Source organism: Sus scrofa, chromosome 13 (assembly GCF_000003025.6).
Source record: "Sus scrofa isolate TJ Tabasco breed Duroc chromosome 13, Sscrofa11.1, whole genome shotgun sequence".
Classification (NCBI taxonomy): Eukaryota; Metazoa; Chordata; class Mammalia; order Artiodactyla; family Suidae; genus Sus; species Sus scrofa.
Window position 1 is genome coordinate 165,985,683 of NC_010455.5, and position 14,621 is coordinate 166,000,303.

The 14,621-nt window shown below is 36.7% G+C and overlaps 1 protein-coding gene across 1 annotated transcript in view; it reads left to right on the top strand.

Moving 5' to 3' along the window:
* Nucleotides 1-13,436, top strand: part of PROS1 (protein S (alpha)) — an 83,821-nt gene extending 70,385 nt beyond the window's left edge. Inside the window, exons 13-15 of the mRNA XM_021070736.1 lie at nucleotides 3,791-3,939; nucleotides 6,104-6,329; nucleotides 9,713-13,436. Coding sequence (XP_020926395.1) covers nucleotides 3,791-3,939; nucleotides 6,104-6,329; nucleotides 9,713-9,873 — 536 coding nt within the window. The 3' untranslated portion in view covers nucleotides 9,874-13,436. The remainder of the gene's footprint in view (nucleotides 1-3,790; nucleotides 3,940-6,103; nucleotides 6,330-9,712) is intronic.

A 14,621-nucleotide genomic window follows, 5' to 3' on the forward strand; every position in this document is an offset into this window, starting at 1 on the left:
ATAAGGTGTCTCTCCATGGTCTTGTCTGACTTTCAGAAGAGTGTTCTTACTTGTTACTTGATACTTGCTAGCATAGTAGAGGGGTCTGGGGGTCAGGGGAGCATTCTTTGATGTTCTGGTGCAGATTAAGTCTTATATATGTGTTATATCCCTGGATCTTAGGGGTGCGGACTTTTCATTGCCCCCTCCTGCCCACTAGCAGTGGAGATATCTAATGGTCAGGACTCAAAAGTGTGTTCCTGCTCCTTCTCCATGGTAAATGATTTTTTGTTGTTGTTATTTGTTTTATTTTTTTGCTTGTTTCTTTCTCTCATCTATAGCTGCAGGGGTTTTCTCATGTGTCCTAATAGTGACAAGATTTGCTGCTTTTCCCCTACCTCTTGAAGTCTTGCTTAGAGGAGACAGAAAAATCTGGGTGAGACTTTGTGCCTTTCTTGCAGGTTGCTGCTCCTCTCTCAGGGGGCCTGAGCTAGGGAGGAAACTTTCTTTAATCTCTTTCTCTGCTCCCCACTTTTTCTCTTGAGCACCCAGTAAGATCCTTGAATATGAATTTCCCAGGTGTCTGCAGTTCCCCTGGCTTCTGCATTCTTACACCAACCCCTGATTGGATGTTAGCAATTTGTTAAAAATTTTACCTGAATTCTTTTTACCAAATTGTTTAATGTCTGGTGTCTGCTTTGGGTAAGAGGGTAGTCTCCTCCTGTGTCTCCCTGGAGGCACCTGTCTTTCTTTAGGTTTCTAGTCAGTTGTTCTGCAACCTCAGCTTTTTGAAAGTTCAAGAAAAGGTGCACTTTATATATAGATAGTTGGTCTTTTTTAAAATTTTTAGCATTTTTTAGAAGTTATTTCCCCAATACAATTTTTTTCTACTGTACAGCATAGAGACCCAGTTACACATACATGTACACATTCTATTTTCGCACATTATCATGCTCCATCATAAGTGACTAGATATAGTTCCCAGTGCTACACAGCAGGCTTTTGTTGTTTTAAGAATGGGAGCAATACTCTCTCCAGTTTTCTATACTCTAAGAGGAACAGGAAAACTTTCCAGACTGACCCCAGTTTTTCTTTCACCTTTGCAAATAATACTTCCAGGATATTCTTGGATATATATCCTTGTACCTTTGCGTAATTAATCCCTCAGAGTTTATGCAAAGATACAATTTCCACTGCTCAATCAGATTGTCTTCCAAAGATGTTTTATCACTTTATGCCAACAGAAGAAAGTTTATACTTTAGATTTGTTTCTAACTTGAGAGTTGGAAAATTAAATCTTGTAGTTTTAATTATTATCCCAGTTTCAACTGAAGTTGAATATCTCACCACACCATATTTTATTGCATTCTTTGTCTTTTTCTGTTTCAGGAGTTCATTATTTGAGCTACTAACACTTTGCATTATAAATTTAGTCTTAATTTGATATCTCTACTGTAAAAAGAAATCACATTTTAAATTTATTCACAGCCTTAAAAAGTATTACTACAGTTTTAAGGTAGAATCTTATATGAGTGCTTTCTGTTTTCCTAAGGTGAATTAATACAGTATCTTTAATTTCAGCTCTGTTCTGTATATGAAAGTTTTTTTTAATGCTTTAATTGAGTTCATGGCTGAATATTGGAAAAAAAATAGACCCACAGTAATTTGTTCAAAGGAAAAAAATCCCTGGAAAGAAAATGAAAATAAGAGTTATATTGTACCTGAAAAAGTTACTTTTGTCATTAGTTATTTCACAGATAACATGAAGATGACCTACTTCATAATTAATATTTAATGTTACATTATAATTGCTCTTCGTTTTAGCTTGAATTTGTTAATATTTTGTAGCAAATTTATTTACTTCAAAAAGATTATATATATATTTTTTCCTCTTGGGTGAGAATGAAAGGATTATAGTGAAAATGTAATAGTATTAGATGTGGCTAAATGGAAGAACATCTTGTCAAAGGAAAATTATTTTCTCCATTCACATTCAGCCTTTCAAAGCCTCCAAGTGGTATTTGTATTGTTATATATTACTTTATATTAAATGAAGAATCCTTTGTTCAGGTTTTAAAAATAGAAATCCAACTACTTTGAAATCACATTAATTCAACAAATATTTACATGACTTCTTCGAAAACAGTGATGGTAGAGACATGTAGAGCTTGCATTTTAGTGGGATAGACAATTGACCTAGTAATTAGGAAAAAAAATGTTAAGTATTATAAAAGAATCATAGAAGAGTCCCTATTAGAATTTCAAAGTTAACTATTTCAGAATATTCAGAATATTTCTCTACTATCAAACCATCCAACCATCTCTAAAGATCATATTTGACATATGATCTATAGAGATCATATTTTTTTCCATTGCTCTAACCTGACCTTTATATGCAAGAGGAGTGGTGGGGTGGGTGTGTCCAAATTATCTCCCAGAAATATTACAGTAAATTTGTTACTCATGGGAACTCCAGGGTGGTAATATTTTAAAGTACACATTAAAAGGAGTTTCATATGCTATTTGTCTTTCTCTTTGACTTACTTCACTCAGTATGAGAGTCTCTAGTTCCATCCATGTTGCTGCAAATGGCATTATTTTGTTCTTTTTTATGGCTGAGTAGTATTCCATGGTGTATATATACCACATCTTCCTAATCCAATCATCTGTCAGTGGACATTTGGGTTGATTCCATGTCTTGGCTATTGTGAATAGAGCTGCAGTGAACATGCGGGTGCATGTGTCTCTTTTAAGTAGAGTTTTGTCCGGATATATGCCCAAGAGTGGGATTGCTGGGTCATATGGTAGTTCTATGTATATCTTTCTAAAGTACCTCCATACTGTTCTCCATAGTGGTTGTACCAGCTTACATTCCCACCAACAGCGCAGGAGGATTCCCTTTTCTCCACACCCCCTCCAGCATTTGTCATTTGTGGACTTATTAATGATGGCCATTCTGACTGGTGTGAGGTGGTATCTCATAGTAGTTTTGATTTGCATTTCTCTAATAATGATATCACTTATATCTGGAATATAATATACAGCACAAAGGAACCTTTCCATAGGAAAGAAAATCATGGACTTGGAGAACAGACTTGTGGTTGCCAAGGGGCAAGGGGAGGGAGTGGGATGGACTGGGAACTTGGGGTTAATAGGTGCAGTCTATTGCCTTCGGAATGGATTAGCAATGAGATCCTGCTGTGTAGCACTGGGAACTCTCTCTAATCACTAATGATGGAACATGTAATGTGAGAAAAAAGAATGTATACATGTATATGTAACTGGGTCACCATGCTGTATAGTAGAAAAAAAAAAGTTTTAAAAAAAAAAAAGAAGGAGTTTCAAGGAATTTACTGTAGTAAAGTATTGTCATTGCTGTGGCTCAGATCACTGCCATAGTGCAGGTTCTATCCCTGGCTGGGAACTTCCACATGCTGAGAAGATGGCCAAAAATTCCCCAAAACGAAACAAAACAACCACTCCAAGATTTGCGCATTGGAGAATATCTAAGACAGAAGGGAAGAGCTGTTAAAGAGATAACAGAAAATTCATAATAAACCTAAACACCACAATCCAGAATCCCATTCTAGGAAGAAGAACAAAAGGATGAGACTCCATTTGTGTGTTTCTTGCCTGAATTAAAACTGTTTTTCTTTGGCTTTATTTTGCCTAGGTTGTATATATAGAGTGTTGAGAAAAGAGAACGAAAATCCTTAGTATCACACAAAGATGGCTTTGTATTAATAAGACTATACTTGATTCCTTCTGGTACACTTACATTGATCCTGCTTATGTTTCATTGTTTAAACAGAGAATGTATCCAGTGCTGGGGCTTGGCAAGTAAATGTGTCCTTGAATATTCGCCCATCAGCAGGCACTGGTGTTATGTTGGCCTTGGTTTCTGGTAACACAGTGCCTTTTGCCTTGTCCTTGGTGGACTCCGCCACTGAAAAGCTTCAGGTAACTTTACTCTAAACCTTTATATTCCTTGTTTTGTAATTTTTTTTCCAATCTATAAAATGCATAGCATGGCAGTAGTTACCTCAAAGTGCTATTATGGAAATAAATGAAATAACTTATATAAAGTATTTGGCCCAATCTCTAGCACATCATTGCAATTCAATAAATATTCATCATTATTACTTTTTTACCAGCTTCTTTCCAAAGTTTGAACCAAACAGTAAGGGAAGCAGGGATGGAAAAGTCTAGTGCTTCTATAGCTAAGATTAGGCAGACTCAGACACAGGCTACTTTGGAGCCTTCTCTGAGTACTTAGAGACCCTCTCATATTCAGAATCTTTGAAGTACTATGGAATTTATGTGTACTAACAAAATAGAAGTGAGTCTAATGGCAATCCACTCTGAAATATTCAGAGCCTAATTATAATGTTTTGTGCTTTCTGGCACTCTTAATCTTTTCTCCCGTGAGTAAGTTAGGAAAGACTATAAAAAACCAAAATCAGTCCACTTGGCTTCTTTCTGGCAACTATGACTTGAAATTAGGAGGAAGAACAGGGAAAACTCTTGGATAAAAGAAAACATGAGAGCTATCAGATCTGTATTGTTCATCCTTCCATTAGAGCCTAATAGTTCTGTCCATGTGTCATCCACAGTAGAGTCCAAGTTAAGGCAAGCAGCTTTTGTTTGTGCCAAGGCCAGCTTGGAGGCTCTCCGTAGCTTTTAGAAAGAGACATATAATTGAATAATGCCTTTAGTGAGTAAAAGGGGATGCTGTTTGCAATTTAAAGGATAGTTAGGGGCAGTTTCTGGTGAGTGATTGTAAGCAACCTGAAGAGATCCTGCTGAATTTTTGTTTCTAGTTGACCTCAGGAGCTTGCTACATTTGGATTTCAGCTTTTGTTTGCTTGTTTGTTTTTTAAAAACAAAATGAAAATCCTATCTTCAGCCTTGCATTCTTGCCAAAGAAGAAGTTAACACATGTCATATCTCTGATATTTATTTTATCTTTTTGTATTTGTCTTCATGGCTCTTATGGCTTTTTTTTTTTTTTTTGCAAGCTAGATTGCTTTCTTAAGACTTGTGTATGATGTTTCATAACATTATTCCACATACTGTTGATCACTTTAGAACATTTTCTCAGCTGCATATTTTTAAGGCTTCTGAGAAGTTCCCTGGTGGCACAGTGGATTAAGGATATGACGTTGTCGCTGCTGTGGCTTGGTCCACAGCTGTGGCACAGGTTTGATCTCTGGCCCAGGAACTTCCAATCCTTGGCCTGGGAACCTCTTAATGTGGCAGGTGTGGCCAAAGGGAAAAAAAGAGAAAGACTTTTCATGAGTTCAGGATATAGATATATATAGCACAGTAATAGATTTTTCTCAAGTAACCTGTGTTTGGGAAGTATAGACTGCATTTAACATAGGTATCTTGGATTTCCACAAAAACACATCATACTCTATCTGGGAAGCATCAAAACATCCATCTCCCTAGTTTTTATTTCATTTTTTCTCTTACTTTTTACATTTCCTCTACAAAATGTAAAGCTATATGCATAGATGACTCTTGGCAAGTTAAGTGTATCATCAGTTTGAAAATTTCAGAAAATAGATTTTCTTCTTTGAGAATATTCTGATAAATGCTCTATTAACTTCTTGCTGGCAATCCTGGTTTTTCTTGGAGACTTCATTCAATTTGTCCAAAGTCTACAGGATTGCTTGGGTGGCACAAATAAACCTTTCAGTCTTGTCTTCAGTCATGTTCTTACTAAAGCACTTTAAATTTTCCAAGTGTTCTCCAAGAGTAATTCAACTCCCTCCTCTTTCATATATAAGTTTTTAAATTAGGAAGGCTCATAAACAAATATATTGCTTAAGACATTATTTTAGGTTCCCATGATTGATGAGAAAACCCTGTTGCTTTATTGAATTTTCAAACCCTGGTGTACATTTGCATCTTAGCTAAACCTGGAATTTGTAAAACTAATGTATACTCTAAAATTTTGATTATTATAATAATTAATAGTTTTTTCATTAAAACTTGAAAACTCTTATTATTTTTTCCCTTCATTGAAATTCAGTTTTTGAATTTCAAAAACCAAAAAGTTACTCTTATGTAGCATTACCATTAATAATTGCTTACCTTGAGTCTTTGCTCTATTCTTCAGGATATCGTGGTATCTGTTGAAAATGTGGAAATAGCTCGAATAAAGGCCTTAAGTCTGTGTTCCAGTCTACAATCCCTTCTGGAAATGAGAGTCAGTGTAAACAGTTTGGAGCTATTGACTCAATTTGAAAAACGTAGGATCTCCTCTGAAGACTATCAGGGACAATTTGCCATCTTGGATAAAGCAATGGAAGGAACAGTGGCCACTTACCTGGGTGGCCTTCCAGGTATCTTCTTACTTTTTCTTCAGTTTTAAAAAGTACATTTTTAATGAAATTGATAGCATTTAAATATATAATTATAGTAAAACAGCCTATGTATACAACATATACATATATACAGCATATGTAATTGTAGTTAAAGTGCTTCAGAGGGAAGACAAAATTCCATTGTTCATTATTCTTTTTCTGGGGACTTGCATGAACATTTCATGGGTACATCTTTATTTAATTTTTTTTAATGGTAAATTGAAACTAACCAAGTTTTGCTGTGTCTGACTGTCCTAGCCAGAAATGATTTATTATTTCATTTCATCTTCTAAATTATCATGTGAGTTTAATATTTATTCTTCAATTCAGCTATCACCCACCTAATATTTATTAAGAACATATGTCCCAGGCAGCAGGGACACAGTAATAAACAAATGGATATGATCTCTGCTATTAAACCTTTACAATCTAGTGGCAGAAGCAGATATTAAACAAGTGATTAGGAAAATATCAAAAAATTATAATTGTCACAATGTTTATGAAAGAAAATCAGGGGTTGCTTTTAGAACCTGAAAATGAGGACTTGATCTGGTTTGGGGGCCGGGGACCAGCTCTGTTAGGAAGAGACTAAGATAAAATCTGATATTTGAAGGATTAAATGGATTTAACCAGATGATGAGGGTGAGGGCTGGAGCTGGTATGCAAATAAAATTGTCCATGGCAAAATGGAAAGGGGTTGACATGCTTGAGGAAGGTCAATGCTGTGAGAGCATATTGGATGGGGTGGTGGGGGTTGGGGGGGGTGTCTGTGAGGGTGGCCAGCACAAGAGAAGGCTGTGAACTGAGGCTTGTGGACTTGGTTCAGGGGCCTTTTTAAAAGCCATCAATCAGGATCATTAAAAACTTTTAGAAAAGAATGTGGTATATTGATGCAACTTAAAAAATATCCCCCTGCATGGGGGACAGAGATGGACAGGTGGGAGACAAAAGTGGATGAGATGAGTTGGGGGCTGCTGAAGTATTTCAGATCAAGAAGCAGGGATAATAGTAAACTGGTATGTAATAAACAGTCTGGGCATTATTCAGAGTGCTTCAAATATATCAACTCATTTAATTTTCAGAGTAGAGCTGTGAAGTAGGTACTATTGTTATCTTCGTTTTGCAGGTGAGGAAGGAAGCTGCTAGACTAGGGTGATGGCCGTGGAGATAGTATATAGTGAATAAATTGGAGATATATGTGAGAAACAAAGTTAACAGAAATTAAGACTGAAAGATGGGTATAAGAATCTCTTAGGTATTTGGCATGAGCAGTTGCATGGGTGAAGATTCCATTCACCAAAATGGGGAAAACTGGAGGAAAAGCAGATTTATCTTTAACTTAATATTGGAAAATATGAAATTGACATCAACATTGTACTTTAAATACAAAAAACCTGAGGCAGAAAGTTCGTTAGAAGCATTTTCAAATGTCATTTGCATGTTATTCTCATGGGGAAAATTCTCAGTTTGATGTAACCTTCATTATATTACTTTAACTTCTTAATGTATTCATTTCCCATATATAGAAATGTTATCTGAGTTTTGGGATAATAGAAGTAAATAGCTATAAAATTTATAAATAGATCTATAGATATAGATCCATAGATTGATAGATATGGATACATAGTTACATTAATGTGATTAATTATTAGGAAGTATAGTTACAGTTTGAATGAATGAATTCTACATCCAAATCCACCTACTACCTCTTTTACAAATTAGTTGAATGCAATTTTGGGAAATCAAACAATGAAAAGAGTTCAAAAGAAGTAAAAATATCAGAATTTCAGTGGTTCCAGGACTTTGGCCACAGTACTGACTTCATGCAAGAGGTGTTTAGAAAAGATGGAGGAAAAAATGGAGGAGAACTGAAAATTGAGATATTGAAGCTGTGAGCAAAGGGATGGTCAGTTATTAATTGATATGCGAAATAGGCATATTAAATTGCATGTCGTGAATTAGAAATCAGGGGACATAGATGATTCTGAAAACATTTATACAAGTGGTATAGCCTATGGGAGTCAGCCAGACTTGAAAGACCTTCTTAAAAAAACAAAAGTATGGGAGTTCCTGTCGTGGCGCAGTGGTTAACGAATCTGACTAGGAACCATGAAGTTGTGGGTTTGGTCCTTGGCCTTGCTCAGTGGGTTGGGGATCCGGCATTGCCGTGAGCTGTGGTGTAGGTTGCAGATGCAGCTTGGATCCCACATTGCTGTGGCTCTGGTGTAGGCCGGCAACTACAGTTTTGATTCGACTCCTAGCCTGGGAACCTCCAATATGCTGTGGGAATGGCCCAAGAAATGGCAAAAAGACAAAACAAAAACACCCAAAAAACAAAAGTATGGACTTTATTCACTGTATTGGCAAGTTGCAAGTGGAAATTTGAAGGTTTTTTTTCTTTTCTTTTCTTTTCTTTTCTTTTTTTTTTTTTTTTTTTTGCCTAAGGTACCAAGAAGGAAGATAAGGGCTGAAGAAAATCCACTGGCTATTAAAATTCATGGAGATTAGAGTTCCCTGATGGCCTAGTGGTTAAGGAGTCAGTGTTCTCACTGTTGTGGCTAGGGTTTAATCCCTGGCATGGGAACTTCCACATGCTGTGGGCTTGGCCTAAATAAATAAATAAATAAGTAGAATAAAAATAAAAAATAAAATTTGTGGAGATGAGATGCCACAAAAGAGGAAGCAAGTAAAGAGATGGATGTTTTGACAATGAACCATAGTTCTTAGGAATCCAAGGGTGTTGCCTCAGTATTAAATTTGATAAGGAAAGTTAGTGTAGAAAGTCCCAAAGGCCCTAAACTATTTACTGAAATATTATTAAAATTGTTATTTTTTAGAACACCGAACATTACATAAAAATGAATATCTTATCATGACCTGCTACTGTATGCTCAGCAAGACACTATTTCTTTGGAAAATACAGAAATCTGTTTTTATTCCAGCAAAAATAAAAGATATATGTTTATCTTTTAAAAAGATTTCCAAGTAGCTATAATTTTGAGTTGGAAAAAATGACAATAATTCTTAAACTGTTGCTCATATTAAAGAGAAATAATAAAGTAGAACATCAGAAATAAGAGTATGCTGTTTTTTACTCCTTTTAAAATGAGTTTATCTGAGGTTTGGATGGAACTATTTATGAAATAAGAGCAATTCATGATAGACTGAATTCAATGTCAAGCAACGTACCTTATATAGATAGGAGTCATTTAATATGAATTTCTTGAATAGAATTACATGATTAACTTTTCCCTTAGGATTAGAATTTGGTTGGAAATGGGCAATCTGAATAATTTCTCTAATTATAAGCAAGTAAGATTCTAAAAGTCTTGGGCTAATATATTAATATTCTGTTTTTACAGATGTTCCATTCAGTGCCACACCAGTGAACGCCTTTTATAATGGCTGCATGGACGTGATCATTAACGGTGTACCGTTGGATCTGGATGAAGCCATTGCTAAACATAACGATATTAGAGCTCATTCATGTCCATCAGTTTGGAAGAACACAAGGAATACTTAAGGCATCTTTTCTCTGCTGATATCTTTTTCCTGTGTATAATTATACTTATGTTTCAATACTAGTTGAAGGGTTCAACTTGTGATGTGCAGACCTTGATTATTTTGTGGTATTTTAACCTTTCTGGAATTTTAAAAAGGTCCTTTTTCAAGAAAACAGGGTTCTTTTGTGATATAAATCACATTAAAAAATTCTTATCTCTGTTGCTGTCTAGAAATTAAATAATGAAACATAAACAATTTTAATTTGAATGTTTTGCTACAAATGGCATTTCTTCATTTTTATGTTTGTAAAAGTAAAATGTAATTTTATCATCATGAACCAGTGGTTTTGTTTTGTTTTGTTTGGTCTTTTTAGGGCCACACCTGCAGCATATGGAAGTTTCCAGGCTAGGGGTCGAATGGGAGTTACGCTGCTGGCCTATGCCACAAAAACTCACTATTTAAGCCAGGTCTGCAACCTAAAGCATAGCTCATGGCAATGGCATATCCTTAAACCACCTAGGGAGGCCAGGGATCAAACCCTTGTCTCATGTTTACTAGTCAGGTTTGTTATCACTGAGCCATGACGGGAACTCCCAGGAAACAGTGTTTAAACATCCTCTTTTTTGGAGTTCTTGTCATGGCTCAGTGGTTAACGAACCCGACTAGGAACCATGAGGTTACGGGTTCGATCCCTGGCCTTGCTCAGTGGGTTAAGGATTCGGCATTGCCGTTAGCTGTGGTGTAGGTTGCAGACGCGGATCGGATCCTGCGTGGCTGTGGCTCTGGCTTAGGCTGGTGGCTACAGCTCCGATTCGACCCCTAGCCTGGGAACCTCCATATGCCACGGGAGCGGTCCTAAAAAAGACAAAAAAAAAAAAAGTATATATTTTTTTGTGGGACGACAAGGAAGTTAAACCCTTGTTGGAGCCGAACAAAAGTGCACGTGACTAAATAACGTTGTTATCAGCCCTCCCAAGTCGGTTCCCAAGGATTCTTCAGCCCCACATCCTTGGAGCCAATAGGAGACTGAGTTGAGTTCAGAAGCAAAGGGAAACTTTATTCTTGGATCAGAGAATGGAGTGCACTGTGGTGCACTAACTCTCCTGGACAGGCCTTTGGCGGGCTGCTTTGTAGGAATCTCCTTAGCAGGGAGGGGCGGAGTTCTAGCGGGCCGCGCAGCTGTGCTGCTCACGCCCCACATCCCGCACTGAGCGCAGCCTCTCTGCACTCGGCAGCCGCTGCCGCCGCCATCTTGAATTCAGTATGCCAAGCAGAGCTACGCGTCCTGAGCTGTGGTGTCCGGGAAGAGCTGTTGCACACAAGGAAGTCTGTTCTGAAGGGCTGAGTGCGAGACTCCCCTGAGCAGGTGAAACAAGACTAAGCACAGAGGATGAGACGAAGGTTAGATTTTATTTTATTACCCAGATTCTATTTTTATTTCCCAGGTTTTGTTAATGGATTTGCTGGTAACACTGTTGATCATAGTCGATACTTTTTTTGTTTCCATTTTTTCCTAATGATGGCAGAAGAGACATTGGCATGTTAAGTATGAGTTGAGTGGAAGGCCTCAAAGCTTTATTCCAGGAAAATCCCTCAGGGGTTCCAGCTTTGACTTCCTTTTTCTTTCACCTGATTTCACCTGGTTTGAACCAGTAGCTTTACTGAGTTGGGAAATAAGTGGGATAAATTTTTGTGAGAGCAGCACATGAATATTGCTGGTTAATAATTGGATTTTATGAGGAGGATATACTAGATTGCGTTGGAGTAAGTGTAGAAACCTGGGATCGGTACATTCCTTAAATTTGGCTGTGTGGGTCACATAAGCTATAGATTAGAAAAGGCAGAACCTAATGATGGAAAGAATGATTGAGAGAATTAAAAATATGGAAGTTCATAGTTTTCCATGAATCAAACTTTAATTACCAGAGCAAGTTGCCAGAATTTGATTTTTGAATAACAAAAGAAACTATGAAAACTAGAACAAATTTTAATGAAAGCATAACCAGTGAGGGACGTGATTCATATTGTCTTTGTAATATCATATCTTTGGAGTAAAGGAGTAAGATTGCTATGTACTTGCTGGTAATACAATTCAAGTGGCAGTTTTATCCCTCTCAGACCTACCATTCACATTAGGTATATATCGTATGCTTCATTGACAGTTTTAGAAAATAAACTTTTTTATCCACTGTAAGTATCTTACATCATGTAAAACATAATTCATTGGTGATATTTTGAAAATGTATAGGAATAATATCTATATTCTATCAAGTCTTTGAATAGAACATAAAATTACATAATATATATGCAACTCTTCATATCCCACAGTAGTTCTTTAGGAAAGACAGATGAAACTCAAATATTTGATCAATAGCTATGGTTAAGTCGTATAGACTGGAGCTCAGAAAGGGAAGAAAAGCAAAACTAATGTGTATTAACTGTTTGACACCTTCCAGAAATTGTGCTAGATCATCTTACTGGATGTAACTTCTCTGCTGGTTGCCACCATGTTCTATGGGTGACAAATTTCATTAAGCAACTATTGATAGTTACTTTAATGTGAAAAAAGCAAGTAAGTGGTAAAACTGAAAGTGTGTGAAAAGCAAAAAAAAAAAAAAAAAAAGGAAGGGGAAAAAAATGAATTTTCTTTGGGAAAGAGTTCTCTGATACTCATTTGTTTATGCCCAGATACAAGGACATCTATAGGAATTAATTTCACATTTTCCATGAAAAACAGAAACTTCCCAACATGCAGTGATCTTCATAGAGGCTTATTTATAAACTGCATCTGTCTTTGAAATGCCTTTACATACGACTTAGAAAGAAAAAGGCTCTAGATCTTAGATCTCAATCTTTGCCAAGATATACAAATTCCTACTTTTAAATAGTTGTAGGGAAGAGTGGTTTCATGAAGGCCGATTCGAATATTTAGTGCTATTTAAGCTTTGTGTCATGAAAAAAATCTAAGTGACAAGGTCATTACAAAGTCCCCAAGACCTTATCATTTGCAGAGCTGGGTTACAGATTAGTGAAAATAATAGTTAATTTGTGAGAATAGAGTTATTCACCTCATTCTTCTGTTGGAAATTCTAATTCTTGTCTTCTTATTTGCCATATCAGTCTTGTAAAGTATTTCCAATTTTCTTTTCATTCTGAAACTGGTGTTATTGCTGGAGAGAGAAATTTTTGGTATATTTGATTAATAATGGTCTTACTTCTTTTAGAAATCCCTTAGCCTTTTAATCTCTATGGTTAGTAAAAAAGACTGTTATATTTAAAATAATTTTGCTTCAGATTTCTTGATATTGCTGTTAATAATATGAGCTTGGGAGAAGACAGGCACTCTGGAACCTCTAGGGACAAGTGTGATCAATTTGTAATTTTTCAGCAACAAATATTCATTGAGCACCTACTCTGTGCATGTGGAGTGAAATATCTGAAGAGTTGAGTTCGACTGAATAGGGATTGACAGTACTCAGTAGGTTTGTGGTAGACCTCAAACTCCGGTTCCTTGAAGTTACAAAGCCTGTCCTTTTAGGTTGTCCCAAAGAAATTGAAGCAATAAAACTTAATCAGTGCTCCAATATAAGAGCAGTTTGGTTCTTACAAATGAGACTGACTCGACAGTGATCTTGCACATGGGTTATTTATCCTGTAGAAGAGGCATTGGTCAGAGGTTCATCCAGTGTTGTGCTGGGATCCAGCCCCAGCTCATGGCTGTCTTGTGGACATGTTTATAGAGTGAGAGGTGAGGTACAGTTACCTTGGTTAACATCCTACGAGGCTTTCTGGGACACAGAAATATAAGCAATGCAAGGCCATATTAACCAATCAGATTGAACCAAGATATGTGAAGCTAAGTGGGTCAGAAATAGAGGGGAACTGAGCATGGGGAGGTTTGAAAAAAGTAGCAGAGCTTAGAGGCTGGAAGGCCTTTCTTGAGACACAGTCATCTACTTCTGCAACACTTTGGACCTGCCATGGTATAGCAATTACCTTGTGGTTAAGAATTGTATCCAGGAGTTCCCGTCGTGGCGCAGTGGTTAACGAATCCGACTAGGAACCATGAGGTTGCGGGTTTGTCCCTGCCCTTGCTCAGTGGGTTAACGATCCGGTGTTGCCGTGAGCTGTGGTGTAGGGTGCAGACGCGGCTCGGATTCCTCGTTGCTGTGGCTCTGGCGTAGGCCGGTGGCTACAGCTCCGATTCAACCCCTAGCCTGGGAACCTCCATATGCCGCGGGAGCGGCCCAAGAAATAGCAACAACAACAAAAAAGACCAAAAAAAAAAAAAAAAAAAAAAAAAAAAAGAATTGTATGCAGTGAACCTACAGACTCATTTTTTGCTCACCAACTTCCCACAAAAAGCCCTCTCCAAAAATAACCCTAATTCTATGAGAGAAATAAGAGGATAAAATTTGCAATTTACTAGTGAGAAATAATCTTTCTTGCTGAAGTTTCAAATGGTAGCATCTGGAATCTTATTCTGTAACAAGTCTCCAGATGGAAAAACTATATGCTTCACTCTGATATTTCTCGAAATTGATTTGAAGAGAAAGGAGATTGGGGCAATATCTAACTGATGTGAAAGGCTCTCACATTATTATCTGGAATTCACAAATAATAAATATAAAATAATAAATTATTTGTATACATATAAATAAATATTTAGTAACTACAAATATAATAGATATATACATGTAATTAAGAAAAGCCTTTTGAACACTAGGACTGAGGCTGGAGCCTTCAGAAATGGGTATTTTCCTGAGT